Source organism: Sinohyriopsis cumingii, unplaced genomic scaffold (genome assembly GCF_028554795.1).
Source record: "Sinohyriopsis cumingii isolate HCF-2022 unplaced genomic scaffold, ASM2855479v2 utg001176l, whole genome shotgun sequence".
In the NCBI taxonomy this organism is placed as follows: Eukaryota; Metazoa; Mollusca; class Bivalvia; order Unionida; family Unionidae; genus Sinohyriopsis; species Sinohyriopsis cumingii.
Genome location: NW_028315968.1, coordinates 4,282,354 through 4,304,907, shown reverse-complemented (window position 1 = coordinate 4,304,907; position 22,554 = coordinate 4,282,354). Strand labels below are relative to the sequence as shown.

The 22,554-nt window shown below is 37.0% G+C and overlaps 1 protein-coding gene and 1 long non-coding RNA gene across 2 annotated transcripts in view; one reads left to right on the top strand and one right to left on the bottom strand.

The window, feature by feature from the left end:
- LOC149772795 (uncharacterized) overlaps positions 1-6,742 on the top strand; it is a 33,259-nt gene extending 26,517 nt beyond the window's left edge. Inside the window, exon 3 of the long non-coding RNA XR_016417593.1 lies at positions 6,390-6,742. This is a non-coding gene — a long non-coding RNA (uncharacterized LOC149772795). The remainder of the gene's footprint in view (positions 1-6,389) is intronic.
- Positions 6,743-18,977: 12,235 nt separating this feature from the next.
- Positions 18,978-21,427, bottom strand: LOC149772794 (uncharacterized). The gene is made up of 2 exons (XM_089947295.1): positions 21,260-21,427; positions 18,978-20,297 (listed from the first exon to the last, which is right to left on the bottom strand). Exons 1-2 carry the CDS (start codon positions 21,330-21,332, stop codon positions 19,795-19,797), a joined length of 576 nt encoding a protein of 191 aa, XP_089803421.1. The 5' UTR covers positions 21,333-21,427; the 3' UTR covers positions 18,978-19,794.
- Positions 21,428-22,554: the final 1,127 nt, after the last annotated feature.

Genomic DNA, 22,554 nt, shown 5'->3' with positions numbered 1-22,554 from the left:
TAACAGTTGGTATCCCATGTCCAGAGCTTTGAACAATTCTACGTTGACCCAGGTTCCCGTCAAGGCACGTTCTTCCTGGGTGTGCTGACAAGGTTGGTCTTGGTTGCACGTTTCGGCACAAGTACGGCACAAGGGAAACATCAGTTTGCCTTGACAATGGTGAGGTAAGACGGGATGGTACAAGTCCGTGGGAGGCAAAACTTTACACTTGATCAAGCCTTCGTATTGTCGAATGTTTTTTAGGTCAGTGTGTTCCGTTAACAATTGTGGGTGCCCTACAGGAAAGCGACAATATTTGCACACGTAAGGACACAGCGAACACACGTCCAAGTATTTGATTTCTTCTCCTTTCTCTTCGTCGGCTTGGTACAGCAAACAGGTGGCATTGGTCCTTCCTCCGTACAAACTATCCCTCGGGTTCAACGGGTCCATGAACTGGTAACTTTCCACGGGGCGTTTAAATTCGGGATCGGTTTTCATACGGTGATCGTACTCGTGTTCCCACATTTCCACCACTTGGTATCCTTGCTGTTCTAACTTTAGGCGTCGCTGACAAGTGTCCTGGTACAAGTCTTCCATGGTTCGTTGCAAAAACTGATTTTTAGTGCTACGATCAGGGTAACAAACGGGACATCCGTGAAATAAGCAACCGTTAAACTCGTACACGATCTTGGGGTTTTCTAAGTCCCAGCCATAGACCGAATACGTTCCGATGGTCCTTTCGCCTCCTCCGTTGCGGACATGCTGAATCCACTCGTCTTCCTTGTCGCACAAGTAATGTAACCAACGTAGGGCTTTGACCGAGTATTGACGTTTGACATAGTTGGTCGTTTGAGGGCTGATGACAGCCACGGTGTTTTCAGGCATGAATCGTTGTCGATACACTAAGGAACACGCTTTGGCAATGGTGCAAGCTTCTTTCAAAGGATCGACCCCTCCGTCTTCCATGAACAGTTCTCGAAATTTTCCACAGCAACGCCGTAAAATGTCCACGTCGGAACGACAATACTTTAGCATTTCTTCTTGAAAGTCGAAAGGGTCCGAGGCGTGAGCCTGGTACCAAGCGTAGAAAGCTTCTCGTTGTTCGGTACGCATGTTGTCGGGGTCGTAATAGTGAGCCTCAGGCAAATGGGGTAGAACGGCGTGTTGATTGGCTTCCGTATTGAAAAAGTGTGGAAAGTACCCTTTAGCCATTTCTGTCATTCCAAACGTTTTAGGCATTCGACTCAAAGGCATGGCCAAGTAACTCATCGAATCTTTAAACTGTACTTGTCCCACTTGCATGAAAATGATTTTGGCTCCGTTCAAAGTCACTTTAGGACGCTCGGTGCCTTGTTCCGTATAGTATCTCAAAAGAAACTGTCCATCGTATCCGGAGAAATTGTGAGCCATCACCGTGGCATGACGATGACAATCTCCGTAACGTTCGATGTCCTCTTGGCTCCACGTCTTGTCGATGGGGTCTAAGACCCATCGAGCGAAATCGGCCTACGTGTTCGGTCCCCGAAAGATTTTTTCACACCCTCCAGGAATCTTGCTGCAGTGAGGGCAATGACTGAAGATAGGTTCTTGAATGCACTTCTCGCACGCTCGATGAGCCACGCAGAAATTAGGAATGTGAATGCCAGTCTCTTGCATGCATTCGAAATCGAAAAAGATGAAATTCCATTTCTTCTTTTGACCGTCCTCTTTTTCTGGTGTGGGTTGGTATTTTTGCACGTAGCATTGGTGTTCCAAGTCCACGATGTGGTGACAAATGTGACATTTTTTCTTTCTCGAGATACGTGTGCCTTGGCAGTATTGGTACATATGCCTTGTCCACACGTAGAGCACAATCTCAGGAGTTGACAAGCACATTTCTTCTGTGAACCTTGTGTTTTCAGATGTTGTTGGTAACAGGTAGGGCTGACAAACGTGCGCAGACAAGTTGAACAAGGCACTGGTTCTTCGCTCAGACAGGGTGAAGAGGCCAAACATCCTGAGCATTTCAATCCACAATGCTCGTGTTGCTCTCGATTATTATAACCATAATCACATTTCTCACAATAATAAATATATCCCAGGAATCCGGTGATAGAGGTAATGGTATCGAAATGGTCATCGTGATAATAGACATGAATGTATTTTCCGTCCTTAAAATCTTGGCCTCGAAACAACAGAGGTCCGCGCACTTCTTGAGGGTGCGCTTTCAAGGTGTATCGTGGAGCTAGGACATCTTGCAATTTTTGCATTTCAGGAATGCCACAGGGTGTGTCTTTGGACAGTCCGGCTTGTTGTAACAGGAGTTCTGCTTCATTTCGTTGTTTGGCTCGATCGGATCGTTGAATAGTTTTCCAGGTTCTTTTCCGTTCTACCGTGTCGTTCTTGTTGGCATAGGTTCGTCCCACCACGATGGCTCGAGCTAAACACATCTGGTCCTGAGGGTTGTTAATTCGGACGAGACTCTTTTTGGTGCTGCGAAGGTCGTCCACCAATAACATCTTTTTGCGTCCAGTCCCTTGAGGAGGAGAGACGTGGGTCATGTCCAGTGTGGCTTTTCCATCGGTGATGTCAAACTGGTCATTAGATTGTTGTACGTGTTGAATCTTGTCCATGACTTTGGAAGCGGTCAATTCTGCAGGGGTGCTAAACTCGATCCAAACAGGGGATTTCAAACCGTCGTGTTGTATGGAAAGTCTCAAGCGATCGTCTTCTTTGGGTTGACATTGTCGCTTGAGTGCAGTGAGCAAAGAATCCCACACCCCAGTGATAAACACTTCTGCTTTCTCTAACGGCACTTCAGCCTTGAAATCTTTAAACTTCCCCGTGTATTTGTAAGCCGTGGTTCTAAATTTTCTAGAGGAGCGCTTTTTCCGTCTCTCGAATGGAATAGTACTTTTCAGGGTTGACTAAGGGTGGTGAACTTGGTTTAGAGGGTTCGGATTCTGGTTCACTCATGTCCTCTTCAAAATCACTGGCATGAATTTGTACCAAGATTTCAGCCCTGGTTCGAAGCGATAGATCACGTTTCTGCCTCTTACTTTCTTCTTCTTTCTTCTCGAATGAATAGGATCGTTTCATCTTGAGTGCAAAACGTCAAATGACTCAAGTTTAAACACCATAGACTAATTTATAGTCATGGCAGACCAGCGTATATAAAAGGGTGTGTGTCTTGTCCTTTCACTATTCATTTCACTCTCAAGCCGAGCACAACGATGGAAGAGACTAACCAAATCGAACATTTCGTCAGAGCTTTGCGAGGGGTCATTAAAAAATTCTCTTCAGACCAGCCCACGGACTACTCTCCTTCCTTTCGAGATAAAAGTCAAGATACTTGCTATATCTGTCAGAAGAAAGGGCATTGGTCTTCAGAGTGTCCAGACCGTCAAAAAAGAGAAAAAAACAAGGGCTAAAAAAGACAAAAGTAAAGATACCTGTTATTATTGTAAAGAAAAAGGACATTGGTCTCCAGATTGCCCAAAAAAGAAACAAGAGGAATCAGAAGAAAAGAGGAATTCTTCAGAAGAAGAGAGGGATTCTTCAGAGGAAGAGAGGGATTCTTCAGAAGAAGAGAGGGATTCTTCTGAGGAAGAAAGAAGACAGGTGAAGAAAAAGAAACGGGAGAAAAAAAGAAGAAGGGAAGAAAGCGAGGTGGAGGAAGAAGAAGAGGAAAAGAGTGTGACGGTGAAAAAATTCAAAAAACAGAGAGACTAAACAAGGAGACAGAAGAAGTCAATGAACTTTTAATTAAAGTGTTCTGCTGTGAATTGGATTGTAACAATGGATAAAAGAATAAATTAATGATACAAGGTAAGTGTCTTTGAGTTGTGATTTTAAAATAAGAAGCTACACTCACGCACTCATACACAGACACGTACTATAAGGGTAAAATGGGTGGTTTTTTTTATTTTTTTATTTTTTTTTGAGTTATTGGCAAATTGAAATTGTATTTCTTTTCGAGAAATGTGGGTGACCCTGAAAAGGGCCTTTTTATTTTGGTGTAGGGGTGAGTTTAAGCAATCAACTGTAACTGCCTTAAGCCTTTGCCACGGCCAAGGCCTACTTCTGGACTGCGTAATGTTGATGATGATGATTGGGTTGAAATCACTAAGGGTGGTACGGTAGGCTTAGTCACAGGGTTGACGTGTTTAGCTCGGGAAGGTCGTATTCTCTTCGGTCGTAATAAAGAAGTCTGATACATTTGTTTCAGACTTCTTAACTCCGCTAAAATGTCCAACAGTACCGTGACCGTTTGATTTTCACCCTCTTGTTTCTTTGCTGCTACTTCTTCTTGCTGTTGTTGCTGTTGTTTTTTTCTTACCTCTTCTTCTTGCTGCTGTTGCTGTAGGAGAAAAGCTTGTTCCGCTTCCTTTTGTCGTTGTATAAATTTCTCCAATTCTTCTTTCTGTCTCTGTCTAAAATTCTCCACTTGCTGTAATGAAGAAGGTAACGAAGGTTCCGGAACAAATTCTTGCGAGGAGAGAAAATCCACAAAATCCCAATTCACCTCTTCTGAAAGTAAGTCCGGGTTCCCTTGGGCAGTCTCCCCTGCTGGTGCACCCCAATGGATCGTTTTCTGAATTTCCGTCATGTTGAATCACTGTCGCATAGATTGACTGTACACAAGCACTAGCGAATCTATATAGACCACGTGACGTCACAGACTGCTCTCTTCGGATTGGATGTGGGCTGACTGAATTTTGTAACGCGTGTTCAGATTGGTGAATGAACTCAATCCGTTTCAATCCTTCCTCTACCTATAAATAAGCGCAGTTCACTGCATTGATTCACCTGTTCTCGTCGCTTCAAGATGTGGACCACAGTTGAATCATCCACCCTTGTGTCTTCCATGATGTTTAGGACGGACATGCTCATGTATGTCCGGTCCAAGTGGACCGTTGTCCACAGGACAAACACCAGCCTGTAGATACGTAGGATCTACGTTGAAAGACAAGGATGCCTGAAAAGAGTGCTGATTTACGGGCCAACAGTGAGACGTAGCCTAAGGACAAGAAGAAGACCAATGCGGTGCCCTTTATGTTAATGAATACATTAACATAAACCCAAAGGCCCTTTTCAGGGCCACCCATATTTCTCGAAAAGAGATAGCCTTTTCAATTGCCTACCCCTTTTTTAAATTTAAATTTAAATTTAAATTTAAAAATTTTTTTTAAAAAAAAAATCCCATGTTTAATTCCCCTTGTCCCTAGACAAGCCCAAACTCTATTCCCCATGTTAAATTCCCCTTGTCGCTAAATCGACCCACGATTTTTCTCCATGTTAAATTCCCTTGTCGCTAAAACGACCCACGATTTTTCTCCATGTTAAATTTCCATTGTCGCTAAAACGACCCAGGGGTCTCTGTAATGCTAATTCCCATTGTCACTAAAGTGACCCTATTTACTACTCCTGTGCTGATGGAATTCTATGCAATCTAACCTGTCAGATAAAATTATATTCTGACCTAACCTGAAGAAATTTTATGTAGACCTATTTTGTCAAATGAAATTCTATGAAGTCCTGTCATGTCAGATGAAATTCTGTGCGACCTGACCTGAAGAAATTATATGCAGACCTAACCTATCAAATGAAATTCTTTGCGGACCTATCCTGATGAAAATATATGCAGACCTATCCTGGTGAAAATCTAGGCACACCTATCATGTCCGATGAAATTCTATGCAGACATCGTAGCAATATGACTGAAAAATTGTTAAAGCTACGTTAAAAATCAAAAATCACATCACATCACGGCTTCTAGTACACATGTTACAGACACTCTCAGCTTTTCTAAATCGTAACACATGCCAACATTTATTTGATAAAGTGGGCATATGAATTGTGACCTCTATTGTACTACTACCCAGCTAGATACAAAAACGATTCCATTTAAAATTAAAATTATTTTGGACAATTTGAATTGTGAGCACAGTTGACCTTTATGTGTTTGGTTAAAGTTGGAAATATAGCATAGAATAAACTTACAATATTTGAATGTAGACTTTGATCATGTAGTTGCCTGTGAGAGTAAGCTATTGAATTGAATTGTAAGACACCGACCACTCCGATGACATGACCGATTTCAATCAAAATTTAAGATCCTTGTTTTCATAATATCTTAAAAATGTGACTTTAACAATATATAAGAGTTAAATACTGGTGGTTTTCGGTATTAATTAGCATCAGATTGCTTTCATTTCATAAACACACGTGGAAAGAGCAATGATATGTTTGCTAAGGGTAAATGTCTATTAGCTACACCAGACTATGGTTTCTCTTGTTATTGCAAAAGGAGTGGCAAGTCAATAGTGTTTTACAAATGCATTTCTAGTTGATAAAATATTGTTAGTTACTAGATATCATGTTTTCAAATTATTTCTATACTACAATATTTTTTTTGTATATTCCAGCCTGAATGATAACTACAAGAAACCATTATTATGAACACGCTGAGAGAAGCATTAAGTGGAAGACCTCGAAGAATTTGCTAGTAAATGTACATGGTCCCTTAAGGCAATCTGGAATGCCATTGAATTTTCTTCAACTAGTGCTCCTGTTGCAATAATAATATATTCAGTCATGTACATTGTAGCAGTTACACGTGCACTGAAGCATGCACGGGATACACTACAGAAGGAACAAACCTCAGTTTACAGTTTGGTGATAGGAGACCATGTCTTATTGGTGTGCTATGACAAATTATATATTGTGACAGAAGGCTGTGATGCTTCAAATTGACCTAGATAATAAAGTGTGAATAATTTGTCGTGACAGTAAAACATGTCTTTTATATTTCCATTAGCAGAAACACCTGTTCTGAAAGAAGTCATATTTTATTTTCAGTTCTGTATTAAACTTCCATAGAATGAACTTCTGCACACTAGTGGGAAAATGTTCTATTTTAGAGTACCTTTAAATCCAGGTAGTACTTACAAACTTTTGTCCTGTTAGTACCGTGAAATTTTGACATTAAACTTACCTTTGTTATATAATGCCAAATCAGCGTTTGTCGAAATATTAGTGACCATTTTATTGCTGCCATTTTAAAGTTTGTTGATAATAGACTAACTTCACTAAATCAGAGTCACTTGATGCAAAAAGTAGAGATGTTTAGTGTTTTGTTTTTCACTGCTCACAAACTTTTAATCAGGTGGCGTTCTTACTTTCCTCAAAACGTCACTCCAATTACAAGTTCAAATGATCAGTATTCCTGATGTAATGTGGGCTTTTGTTTTTATTTTGAGATTACAAAGATTATATTCCTTGAGATAGCAGATGAAGCATCCGTTATTGTTATGCGTCTTAATTTGACCAATTCCATCCTTACTTTGACCATTCTTAATTTGACCAATTCCATCCTTTCATGCAGAAGAGTTTAAGAAAGATTATGCACAAATTACTCACGATGGACTAAATGAAATTATTTTACTGGCATACTTGTATCTAATGGTAGATGACCGAAATACATTTTCAAGACATTACCTTTGTTTTTATGCAGCGCCATAAGGAGGAGGGTATTGGTGTTGTTATGACATGAAATTCGTTATTAAATCGTTCCCCATTTGATATCCTCTATCCATGAAACTCGTGTAATAACGCATAATGCCGTTAAAAATAATGCCATGAAAAAGAATAGTGTAACGACTGATCCATCTATAAAGCTACAAAATTCATCGGCTTGGTCAAATAAATGAGATGGCTTTAATCATGCGAAACATATAATCACACATTTGTGGTCATTTCAAAAAATAGAATAATGAAACATCCAATAATTAAAATCTTTGCTCTCAAAATTATTCGACTCGTTCCATATATTTTATTTGAAATGAGCCGGCGCTGAAGATTCTCTCAAATGAAAAATCTTTCGTTGATACTGTCTGTCGTTCATGTTATCCAGCATTTATTTTAATCAGCTACATGTACATGTCAAATTAAGCACCTTGCCATTCGATTGGGAACCTAATGAGAAGTTTATCGGCAATCCGTAACGATTCATAGCCTTTTCAGACACAAACAGTCCATTTGTCTCAGTTTGGTCGCACAGCGAGAAATTATTTTACAATATCCACTGACACTAGAACGTGTAAGTATTGGTAATGTATTTATACAATTAGAAACGCTTGTATGCAAGGCTGATGGATATTTTTATATTCATTTTTATAAACATTGCTAAACACGCAGGAGACACTTCAAAGTTAAGCCCTTTAAGTAAAAGGGTCTCAGATAAATGGCATATTTGATTGTTAGCAAACTTTTTATCAACCAGTTTGTTTCTTTTAATGTATTTTTAGAAATCATAAAAATGGAAATTATTAATTTATGAGTCATAATTAACATGAGATTTATAATATGCAAAGTACAGGGGGCCAACGATTATTAATTATTGCAAATAAGATTATCTACGATTATTAATTATTTTAATTAAGATTATCACAGATTTTTTATTAAACAAATTTGAGGATCTATTATGCCGGCCAAACGGCCTCCTTTATTTTTTTGTTCTTTGCATGCTCCCAATGGGAATGTATTTGGTATATCTTCGTCTTAACTATGAAATGCACTAGGAATGTATTTGTGATATCTTCACCTTAACTGTGAAATGCACTGGGAATGTATTTGGGATATCTTCGTCTTAACTATGAAATGCACAGGGAATGTATTTATGATATCTTCACCTTAACTATGAAATGCACTGGGAATGTATTTGGGATATCTTCGTCTTAACTATGAAATGCACTAGGAATGTCTTTGGGATATCTTCGTCTTAACTCTGAAATGCACAGGGAATGCATTTATGATATCTTCACCTTAACTATGAAATGCACTGGGAATGTATTTGGGATATCTTCACCTTAACTATGAAATGCACTGGGAATGTATTTGGGATATCTTCGTCTTAACTCTGAAATGCACTAGGAACGTATTTGTGATATCTTCACCTTAACTATGAAATGCACTAGGAATGTATTTGGGATATCTTCGTCTTAACTATGAAATGCACTGGGAATATATTTGGGATATCTTCGTCTTAACTATGAAATGCACTGGGAATGTATTTGGGATATCTTCACCTTAACTATGAAATGCACTGGGAATGTTTTTGGGATATCTTCACCTTAACTATGAAATGCACTGGGAATGCATTTGGGATATCTTCGTCTTAACTCTGAAATGCACTGGGAATGTATTTGGGATATATTTGCCTTAACTCTGACATACACTGGGAATGTATTTGGTATATCTTCGTCTTAACTATGAAATGCACTGGGAATGTATTTGGGATTTCTTCACCTTAATTATGAAATGCACTGGGAATGTATTTGGGATATCTTCGCCTTAACTATAAATTGCAATGGGAATGTATTTGGGATATCTTCACCTTAACTATGAAATGCAATGGGAATGTATTTGGGATATCTTCACCTTAACTATGAAATGCACTGGGAATGTATTTGGGATATCTTCGTCTTAACTATGAAATGCACTAGGAATGTATTTGGGATATCTTCGTCTTAACTATAAAATGCACTGGGAATGTATTTGGGATATCTTCACCTTATCTATGAAATGCACTGGGAATGTATTTGGGATATCTTCGTCTTAACTATAAATTGCAAAGGGAATGTATTCGGGATATCTTCGTCTTAACTATGTAATGCACTAGGAATGTATTTGGGATATCTTCGTCTTAACTATGATGCACTGGGAATGTATTTGGGATATCTTCATCTTAATTATGAAATGGATCTGGTGCCGAAAGCCAAAAACCTTATAAAAGCAAAAGAGCCACCCCCACCACCCCAAAAGAAACACGGGCTTATATATGTCATAATTAGAAAAGAATTGAACATGAAAATAAACATTTACAAAAATCTATTTCGTGGCCTAATTCAGAAAAGAGACCTATTTTTATTACAGCTTGTGCACTTCTTATAACCTCAATAACGCCATTGTGTCAATATCGCATACGTAAAACGTCTCATGCTTACGAATTAATCTGATCTTGTTTAGCGACATCTGTGGGTTAACCGATGTCATCACAATTTTCGCTGGAATTTCAATAAACCAGCAGCGCCAATATGCTCACTGGATCTATGATTTGGTACATTTCTGAGATTCGCTGCTTCTTTGAATATGTGAAAATGCAATACAAAGAAATAATTTGAAAGTTTTAAGCCAAGAAAAAAACGCGTCAGAATCTGGAGAACTTTTTCTGACAAAACATAATGGTGTCGTTTTTTATTATTTAAACTTTCGTAACCTAAAATCCTAAACGTTCCTTAGGTGAAGTGAAATAGTATAGGTACTTCTATAAATATTGGCTCCAAAAGCTACAATTCGTGAAAAAATGGATCCAACTAGTTTTGGGCTGCTACTGTAACAATTTTGGTTGAATATTCCTTTATCTATACAGTGGTTCATTAGTAAATATTTTCCCAGTAGATTAACATTTTCATGGTCTATAAACAATGTGGTAGAAGCCATTTTCTGCAACATCAGGTAATGGGCTTCCATATTTCAACATATTGTAGCTGACGTAGACCAGTCATTCTTGTAACCTCAAGATATAAGACAAAACTTCGGACCCCGACTCTAGTTAATCATTGTAACCTCAAGATATAAGACAAAACATCGGACCCCGGCTCTAGGTAAACATTGTAACCTCAAGATATAAGACAAAACTTCAGACCCCGACTCTAGGTAAACATTGTAACCTCAAGATATAAGACAAAACTTCCGACCCCGACTCTAGGTAAACATTGTAACCTCAAGATATAAGACAAAACTTAGGACCCCGGCTGTAGGTAAACATTGTAAGCTCAAGATATAAGACAAAACTTCGGACCCCGGCTCTACGTAAACATTGTAACCTCAAAATATAAGACAAAACTTTGGACCCCGACTCTAGGTAAACATTGTAACCTCAAGATATATGACAAAACTTCGGACCCCGACTCTAGTTAAACATTGTAACCTCAAGATATAAGACAAAACTTCCGACCCCGACTCTAGGTCAACATTGTAACCTCAAAATATAAGACAAAACTTCCGACCCCGACTCTAGGTAAACATTGTAACCTCAAGATATAAGACAAAACTTTGGACCCCGACTCTAGTTAAACATTGTAGCCTCAAGATATAAGACAAAACTTCGGACCCCGACTCTAGGTAAACGTTGTAACCTCAAGATATAAGACAAAACTTAGGACCCCGGCTCTAGGTAAACGTTGTAACCTCAAAATATAAGACAAAACTTCGGACCCCGACTCTAGGTAAACATTGTAACCTCAAGATATATGACAAAACTTCGGACCCCGACTCTAGTTAAACATTGTAACCTCAAGATATAAGACAAAACTTCAGACCCCGACTCTAGGTAAACAAGTGCATCACATAGGAAATGTCTGCTTCAATTATTGTACAGCCTAATATAAAAGGAACTGTTCTGGCAGAGTATCATAATAGTATGTATGTAATATTCTTATCCAGTCTTCGCGTTGTGTTTTGTTTTGTAACTTGTTACATATATTTAATTTGTATTATTTGTTGGCTTTTCTTAATAAGCATAAAAAATGTATTCTTCAATATGTATGTATGTATGTAATCTTATATATATATATATATATATATATATATATATATATATATATATATATATATATATATATATATATATATATATATATATATATAATTGAAAGAACAAATGAATAAAGGAACTTACAAATGAACAAATTTTAGTCTGGAAAGAAATGACAGTGATTGGGCAATATGCAAGCTAACTCGTTTTAGCCTTCAAACCCACATATCGCTTTGCGAAGACGGTGCCGTAATCGGGTAACCTGAATATTGATTCATTATACCCCTAACCCATCCCCCATCTCCCTCTGCCAAGACATGACAGTAATTTGGCAAGATACGTACTGACTCTTAGTCCCCCCCCCCTCCACCTATCCATCATCTCCCTTTGTCAAGTGTTACGATTCTATGGTCTTAAACTAAGTAACAGAAGTGAACGAAAATCAACAGGTCTTATAAAATTCAACAGATAATTTATTTCCCTGGAATTCAAGTAGAAGATTTAATAACAACTTAACAGTATTGTGAAGTAAATCCCAAATAGTCCTAAAATGATGGTACATGTCCAAAAGTATAGAGTATTCCGAATGAATTCCAATATTGTTCTGAATTAAGTCCAGTCTTGAAAGTGATGATGTTCCAATAGCGAGGGAGATATACAGATATACTCTGTGTGTGTGTGTGTGTGTGTGTGTGTTGTGTGTGTGTGTGTGTGTGTGTGTGTGTGTTTAGGATTAAATTTTATATTGCCAAATTCATAGATGAATCTGATTTATGAATCTGATGGAGGAAATGAAAAGATTAAAGAGAGATAACTCAACAAAATATTACACCTGCATGTGGAAAGCAGAAAATAGGGCACCCAATGTACTTGCATTAGAAATGCCAATTCAGTTCAGAATGTAAATATTTGACACATAAGTCACAAACATAAATATAATACACTTTTGTTGTCCCTAGATAAACTTGGCGCGTACCGACAAACATTGGAGGACCAAAGTCCCACAAAAAAAACAAGACAAAGTCCGAAAGTATCACGATATATTTCTCAAAGTAACACTATCTAGTTCTATGCTACTAAGAGTTAATTTCTAATGCGATGCTTTCCGTTTGCGTCATCTTTCCTCCAACGATGGACTTACGATTTAAAACCTATCCCATAGAATACCTTGTCACTTATATGCAATCATGGCTAAACTAAATACATAATACAGAATGAGATGAGATCTTCAAAACGTCATCTAAACTAGACGATGCCATTATTTAGTTGTAGAGTTTTGATTTTCCTAGAGAAGAGCCTTCCAGATTTTGGTACAACCTTTCAGGTTTCTCGGCCGGGGGGGGGGGGGAGGGGGGGGACAAATTTAATTCCACCAGTAATAGTACATATATGAAGCAATTTAATTTGTTCCTTAAACCTTTTGAAGTTTCATACAGGCCTTGATGTACATGCGTTAAGGAAACAATGAAACTAATGATAGAACATAGCAGATTATTATCATAAGCGAAAACGAGTAGAATTTCAAGCATATAACGGACAGCATATGAATGATCAACATGTACAGCACTTAATATTTTGGTTGTATTTTCTGATCAAATAAATATACAATAAGATTAATAAATAAAATAGAAATATATGAATCAAGAGGACGGATACTTTTAGTGCAAGAAGTTAATAGAGTAACTGAAGAAGGCACCAGTCATTAAAGTAAGGAGTGAATATTGAAATGGTACCAGTCAATAAAGTAATGAGGGAATACTGAAATAGTACCAGTCCATGAAGTAATGATGGAATATCAAGATGGTTCCAGTCTGTTAAGCCTGATATAATCTGTAAATTGGGTGCACAGGTTCAAAATAGAACAAGTAACAATCATTTTACCCCCACTGTTCAAGACAGTTAAACTTTATTTGAGGAACTAATAGTTGGTGAATAATAATACGACTAAAATAATAGAAAATGTTACAGTCCATAATTTTATTAATGTTTAAAGGGCTGAATTACATAATAATGTTCTTGGTGATGACTCTATTTTTTCACCAAGTGGAATACTCTTCAAAATCTACGATATCGTTGAATACACAAGCAGTTTTATGACATTCCAAGATTTGTTTGCACTCTGATTTTACTTTTAATAATACCAATGAAAGATGTACATTATTCTAAAGCTGACTAACAATATGTACCGGTAAAGATGAAAATTGTAAATAAATAAGATAAAACAAGATTAATAAATATTATGTAGAAAACGCAGATTATGAGAATGACGTTACTTCGGTAAATAATTGACATATATGCCAATAAATGTCCTATTTAAAATGGTTTGAATACCTATATTAATCACGAAATAACAAATTAATCACGAAATAAAAAATGAACGTTTTTTTATCAGAATTAATTGTTCCTATAGCTTCATTATTGTTTGAAGTATGTTAGGAGTTCGCCTACAGTTATGCGCTTTGTTATTTCGTTTTCATCTTTGATGCAGTGTATAAAGTTTTGAGGAAATAAACCAACTAATGGAAAAAGATGTAATATGCCATTCAGACAGCACTCAGTCAATTTTACAAGCTGTCCAAGCCATTATATGCTGATAATGCATTTTATCTAGTCAACCATTTTGTAATAAATTTAGAGTATTCATTTGGTTATAGCGTCCCGTTTTAAGGAATTCTTAGACTTTTGTCATTACTTGATTGGTTATGGTAACTCGGTCCTGTGGAAATATTCCTTAGCCCGAAATAATTAGCCAATTACTCAGAGCAAACGTCACGGAGTGAAGTGTCAGTTTCCATGATGCAGTGGTTTACGTTTGGTAAATTCAGGTCAGATCCGCATGAGCGTCCCTGAGTTACATAGTCCCTATTAAACTCTAGTGGTGTTTATTTGTTGTGTGACTCGAGGTGCAGTATTTATTATCGTAAATCACACAATGTAATAAACTAATAGGGATTGTTCCGTCGTCGGCATGTACCGTTTATGTCGCCATGGTGGCAAACGTGATGCAATTTTACAGGCGAAATGTGACTCAAAACCATGATTTTACTGGCCTAGTCAAAATAGTTCCCTGTGTTAGGGTGAGTTGTATAGTTTTACTGCATGAAACGCTGACGGTACGAAAAGTTGATGAAGAGAAACCATGAAGATGTACAGTTGATAGACATTTCGAAAGTTGTGAGATATGTGGTCTTGTAATGATTAGAGTAAAATTATTTATAGAATGGACACGTTGGGCTTTCTAATTTACAACAGAAGGTGTATGGAAGTCTTTAGAATTAGCGGAAACTTGTGATTTCTAACAGAAGGACATGAGGGTTTGACACCGTTCGGTCAACCAAAACCCGTGGTTTGTGACAATATGACTATCTACCAATTACTTCAAAACCTTTACGATATGTGGCATAAACATATCAACAATTATTACAGTCACAGCCATTTATGTGTCTATGGTAGGTATTGCGACGCAGCTTATTTTAATATGTTTCTAAGGTTTTAATAAAGGATTCATTTCATACCTTTCAAAATCTGATTGTCTGTTATATTTTCAGTTTGACAATATTTGTATTGTTTAGATAACTCGTTAATTATCTTTCCTATTGCAAAGTGAATAACTTTCTGTGAATGCCTGGACCGACGATAGTTTTCAGCTTTCTTACATTCTGGTCATATTTGGTCATCACCCTCATCTCGATATTCTCAAGAACCTGTATTGTTTGAGTTTTTACACCAGTAGTCTTCAGGTGCTATTTAGGCTGCATTTTTTTCCACACGAATTACCCACTGGAATTTCTCTTGCACTCTGTTACATAACCTTCCTTCCTTCATTTCATTCATTCATTCATTCATTCATTCATTCATTCAGCTAGTCTAGTAAGTCATGTGCTTCCAGGTCTATTATATTTGCATTGTCATTTATCTAGTTCAAAACCGCGTAGTCCATGTTGATAAGGTCATTTGTATTTTCTGGAATGTTGTATTGTATCATAGTTAACGTTGACTGCATTTTAATCCCATCCAACATATCAACAAATATACTTTTTCTCTTACTACTGAAATAATGTTATAGTTTTGTTGCGGAATTAATATAAAATTATCATGTGTTGCAAATTTTTAAGATCACTGTTATAGTATAATGCCATCTCCATTTAATCTAGCAATCGTGTTTTCAAAGCATTGTATTGCTTAACAATATGATATCAGCCGTTACGATGTAGCATATATGCTTTGGCAATATGATATCAGCCTATTCAGATAGTGTTCCTGGTCAACATAAAGTGAAATCCACAAGGAATTTGGTCCTGCTGTTATTATGATTTTGCTGTCTTACGCAGCAGTAAGGAAAATGGTCAGGTAACTGGTTAATGGCAGGACATACATACATACATACATACATACATACATACATACATACATACATACACACACAGACAGACAGACAGACATGCATGCATACATACATACATACATGCATCGATAAGACCATATATAATGGAGAGCTTTTAATGTTTTGGCAAATATTGCAGATCTAGCATTTAACATGACCGCTGTTACTATAAATACAAGAATCTTTAAATCTTTCTTCTCTCAAAATGAGCTCAAATGGACTTGACTAAATTTTGTGGAATATTTCCCGGCATTCCAGGCATGTCAGACTCGTACAACTGATGTCGATTTGTAATCCAATATGGCCATTGTTCCATAATATATATAATCATTTTAACAAGCTTTTCACTAAAGCACCGTTCAGCAGAAAATGACAGAATTCAGTCTGATAGTAAGACCGACTTTTTAATGATATCAGTCTATTATCCACTCCACAGCCATTATCGTATAGATTAATTTTTATACTACGACTACCCCACCCACCCCACCGTAAAACGCCATTAGAATTAGATCGAATCCCAATGTAAACACTCTTGCTTAAAAGCCAGTCAGGTTTGTGTAAACGAATATGGTATGTTATTACTGTAAAATAAATAAATGCATTTAACGACGGCTCAAACATCACTCCACAATATTTGTCCAAACTTGGCAGAAATCATCCTGTCATAATGGTCTTTTAAGCTGTTACAAGTTATGCCAACCTGCCATCAAATATGGTGGACTTTACTGAAATTAGAGAAAACTTCAAATGATTTCTTGAAAACAGCACACTCACACAAAAACATTTCGAATTTTGTTTTTAAAACTGCCGATATGCCATCTAATATGGCTCTCACTACCAAACATAGAACCCCTTTAAATGACTCTTTCATAAATAGATCAGCAGAATCCACTAGACCGGACAGAAAGTATCCTGGCATTCGGCCTTTCTTTTTTAATAAATTATGCTCATCTTATATCAAATATAAATAAAACCATGTATAAACCTTCAAACATCTGTTTTCAAAACCACCCGACAAAATTTGAAGAAATATTTCAGAAAGAACCCTACTAATTCAGATTTTCATGGTCAGCTGTTCTCAAAGTCCACGTTTATGCAGATATCGGCCAGGCGAGTTATCTCAGACTCACTTGGTCCTCTTGATAATGTGTTTTACTCACAAGGGATAAAGTGAAGGGATTCAGTATTGCCTTCTACCATCGTCTATCATCCATCGTAGGTCTGTTAACACTTGTTTATTACCGCTGTTGGGCTTAATGTTTAATCGGAGCGATATCTCAGAGTACGTGTCACATGTGCACCTATTTCTGATTAATATGGCGTCTGATATTTTTATTTGTTACCATTCTAGCGGGCTTTGTTGCTTAACATAATTAGTTGTAACTTGTATCATCAAAATCTCACACGAGTTTGACAATCATATCAATCAGACGATCTAATGTTGAACAGATCGAGTTTGTTATCAGAGATAAACGTTTCATGAAAATAAACAATAATTACAAGCTTATCCGACAAAGGCATCACTGATTTTGAAACTGAGTAAAACTGAAGTTGATTATGTATGCCATACAGAAACGTCAACACTGTAATGGACCGTAGTCATTGACATCGTACTGAATCTATCTTCAACACTGACCCTGTCTGTTGATAGAGCTTTTCTTCAGACACTTCTGATATCAGTAAGAGTGAACGATTTCAAGGTGATAACAACTGAAAACGTACACATAATTACATTGTAATCTGCAGTAAAATATGCCAGGTGAGTGATACATGTAACAATTTGGCCTTCCGTTTATATTACACAAACGTGTTTTGTATATCGTCGAATTCTTTTCCTTCTGTTTTATAAATATAATTTTCGTGTGCTTCCCACGGTAAGTGCCCGCATTATGTAGGTTAATTAGGGTTGTTTGCTTGACTCGCTCTTGTTGACAATGTGATATGTTAATGTGGTCACAAGTGTAAGATATACTTAGTTTATATTCTCCGGGCAGTTTTTATGAACTTGCTGTGCTTATTTGTTACACTAAATTAAAATCTTGGCACTTGACTTGCCGTTATGTGTCCTTTTGACACCAAAGTTCCACAAACCACCTAATTCAGTCCCCGCCCCTAGACCAATCACTGAATTTATTCTCTCCCCAAATCTTCAGGTAATATGCGGCATACCTGAACGCTCAGATTTGTTTTGAGAAATGAAGAAGGAAATGGCAAAGCGCATGCAAGTTCTTACGTCTCCCACCTCGCTTTTCCAGCGATATAAAAGATAATATTAGCACGATCCATTTAGGAAGATCCAGAGCATAACGGTAATGGCAGCATTTAAAATGATTTCAAACTCAAAAGTAAATAGCTAATTTTTCACATATCGCCTTTCTTTACAGCCGTTGATGAATATCATTGAAGTGCCCAAGACGTGAAGGTAAATCAATTGGAAATGCAATTAAATCATTTTGAAATATATTAAATAATATTGATCATAAAAGATTCCTGGCAGATTTTTAAGATACTTTAATTTTATGTATCGTGTATTTGGAACTACATTACCTGCATATATTTTAATTTACGAGGCATGAATTAAACAGATACGAGAAAAACAAATTACCGCAAGCAATTGTTTTTGTATCAAGGTTGTTTTTCTGCTTTAAACAAAATATTGTTCAAAAGCACAATAACATTTCTAAATATTACCTGATATACTTAATACATGTCGGGAAAATGTCAGCTAGATGACCCATGGTTAAAAGAATCTGTCGACTAACCGCAGAAGGAGAACAGAAAAAAAATCGCTGTATAAAATGTATCTGCATTATCTAGTTTGAGATAAATAATCTTCGTCACTGATAATTATAGCACACCCGCCTGTCTGGCATATTTCCTTCAAATACTCGCATGTGTAATCAGTCTCGTGCTGCTTCGTCATAGTATGTCGTGTCATAAAACGAAAGATAAAATGTCGCGAATACTTGAACACTAGAACACGCCAATTCTCTTGATTAGATGGCCGTGTAAACAGAAAGAAACGAGGCAGCGTCAATCAAAAATGGTAATTTATTCAAACATCGTCTGTCAACCATTCGTAGTAAGACATTAAAATGTGTTGCTTGAAATATTTGTACGTGAAGATATGCTAATATTTCCTTTTCGAAGTGTACAACTATCACTCCTAGGTACGTTACAGAGCATACATTTCGAAACAGACCAAGTGGTGTTACAGGAAACAATATTAAACGTAATGTTCCATCATATGGTTTAACAATAGTTACGTCATATAAATAGCTGATACAACAATTGAATAGTTTGAAATCGGATGTTCTTTTTACGATAGAAACACGGTAACGAGAGCCTAACCTACAATGTCTTTTAAAGAACATTTTGCTTACGTTGACTTGCCGTGTACAAATAAGATATGGGTGAAACTAATAACATTACTCACCTGACAGAATATATCTACTTTGAAAGAATCGAGTCTCTGTATTAAGTTTAGTGCACAAGTGATGGAACATATGACCATTTTGCGTTTCTTTCTATTCATTTTTAGCCAACCATCATGGAAGTTAAACTTTTATTAAGTTATTCAGGTGTACACACTCTTTGAATATATCTCACAGAAGAATCGAAATTCGGACATTACAACTTCGAATTAACTATAGCATTGAGTCTGCCCTGAATCAGTTGCTATGATGTTTCAATATGATTTGTTCCTTGGAATCTTTAAGCCTTTAATATATGGTTACATCAAATACGTGTTACACAAATACATATCGGCTCAGAATCTACCGATATTTTTTCCACAGAGCACTGTAGAAGAAAAGACATGTGCTGCCTGGCTCCATGCAACGGTAACCGTCTACCAGCATCTTCCAGCCAGATGTGAGGGGCAACACATGACGAATTCCGCAGTGGGTCCACAGCTTGAAGTCTCCTCGAATCCCATCATGTATGTACACTCTGGTAGACAATGACATTCCAAGTCAAGAATGTACTGAGGGCAAGGGTCGGGTTGAACCTTGGATGGTCTCATTTGTTGGCCTGTAGAGGACGTTATCATATTATCCTGAGCTGATCTGTGCTTGGGAGTCCCCTGTCCAGCTGTTTCTCTTTCACCACCTCTGCCAATCGTTTCACTGCCCCTTTCGTATCCTGAATGTGCCTGTGAATGTGTACTAAACGGATCTTGGTGTGATGTCGGATGGTAAGAGCTGTATGACTGGGGCGTTATAACCCTAGCGTCAGATATAGTGTGACCTCCTCCATGACTACTTGTGCCCCCTGCTGTGTTGCTGTTATGTAAATGTAGCCTAAGGATGGCCAATATCTGCAGTACAAGAGGATCTTGAAGGTTAAGCTGTGCTGGAAATTTAAAAGAGATGCAAATAAGTTTTTATTTAAGTTACAGCTACAGTACGTGTCAGCTAGCATACAAATATCTAACAAACTGAGCACTAAGTCCAAGAGGATATGTAATAACGGCAGTGTTAACAATGTGGCATAACCATCAAAGATTCTGAATCATTCGGTTTGGCCACAGTAAAGTCACTCTCCTCTCCTGAGCTTTTACACTCACTCCAAACACATTTGTGGTATAAATTAGTACTAAATACTTATAAAATAAAATTTTGTAGATAATATAGACAGCCGGTAGATTAGTAACTACATAAAAACAGATGTCAAAGCAAGATTCCACGTTGAAAGGAGTTATCTAACCTGGATTAATTACCAAAATGATCGTGGATATAGTGAGATTTTTTAAAAGCACCCTGACATCAGTTTTAAGAAGGTCTGTTCTTTTACGGTATATTAGCGGATGACTAAAAATTTCGAGATCGAGATTGAAAACAGTGCGGGATATCATAGCATATGCTGTCTTTAGTAGCATTTGCGTAAATGTGCAGCATTCTGTAAATAAAGGGTGCAATCGCTTACGATTTTAACTGTTCCATAATTTACGGACTTCTGTATTCCAAGAAAGTTTTAGGTTTTAGGCAAGATAACTGTGCAAATGTTCGTAGAGCACAAACGGTGTTTAATTTTCAATCTTTCTGAAATAATTAAAGGCGTGAAAGCTGCATTAAAATACAAGTCTGTATGTGTTGCAAAACACTGAATGAAATTGGTATTCTGAATTACAGAGACACGGTTCTATAAGAAGTTAATGAATCGACAAGCGAATTAGAAGAGAAAACACATAACTAAAGATGAGAAAATATAAGTTTGAGAACGTTCGCGAATAAACGCTGAAGATAACAAAGAAAACCTTTTAGTATTTGCTATCGATTGTGTCTTTCAGCATGTTTATATTAACATATACCTACCTTCAGTTATTGTGAGAAAAGATGCCGTTATTAAAAGTGTTCCCAGTCCAAGCCAACTAAATGTTGCCTCCATCTTTTTACCTCAACAGTGACACAAGGTGTGGTCGGTTTTCATTCCTCTTGTGCAGTTGGATATCTTAATTGTCGTGAGGCGGTAATTACTGAAAGCAATTAAGCTGTTTGCATGCATATCCACGCATTATACGTGACTGGAAATATGATGTTATAAATGATATAAAAATTATAACAAATTATTAAATAGCAAAGTTCTAAAAGATTTATAAATCAAATAAACTAACGATATCCAAAGCACTTTCTACGCCCACCCATTAGAATTAGCCACTTAAGTAAAGTCAGGTATATTTTATGGAAAAATATTGCATTAACAGCACAATTGAATTATTAGCATAAACAGAAAATTTCGCAAAAATGGGATGAAAAAAATTGGAAGTTATTACAATTTGATTTTGAATAAATTGTGGGAATAAATTATGTAAATTTCGAAGTATAGATTATTACAATTAAAATATGTGACTAAACCGACTAGGACAACTGTTCGGAATTTGATATAAATATACAGCATTGGCGCTTAAAATAATGACCCTGCCGCTTAAATTTGCGCAGCTGGACATGCCTTTGTAAAACTTGGCCTGCACCGGACCTTGTGTAACACCTCACAGCGAAATAATTAGTGCGCCGTGCACACAACCAATTCTAACTAGTCGCACATGACCAAAAGATCGAAAACGACGTTAATCCAAACTCATTCAATCATATCTTCATCTGGAGAAGACACATTGTGATAAGACACGTAATGCTCTTAAATGATTTGACCACCTCTCAGATGATTATAACCTACATGTACGACGTGCCTTTAAGAAAATATACTCTATTAATCTCATGACCTGTTTCTCAGAAATGACCTTTCTAAATTAAATGCAATACCTTTTCCATTCCCAAGTAACAAGTTCATTTCGACAAAACTAACATAAAACTCATATATTACACTATCTGCAATTAGCCAACCCATGTATCATTTGTTTGACTATAATTAGGTAGATACGTAGGTTGAAAGGTAGGTATGTGGACTGGAAGGCAGGTATAAAAGAAGTAGAATGCTAGGTATGTACAGGGACGTGTACATACCATACTTCTATGTCTCTGGTTCGAATAACCAATAGTGCACATAAAGTAGAACCCTGCGTGTGTACAATATATTATCCAAATACATGGAGTCTGTTGACTTGGCCTAATTCTTTTAGTACTTAATATCAAGACTCGTCACGCTTAGCAAA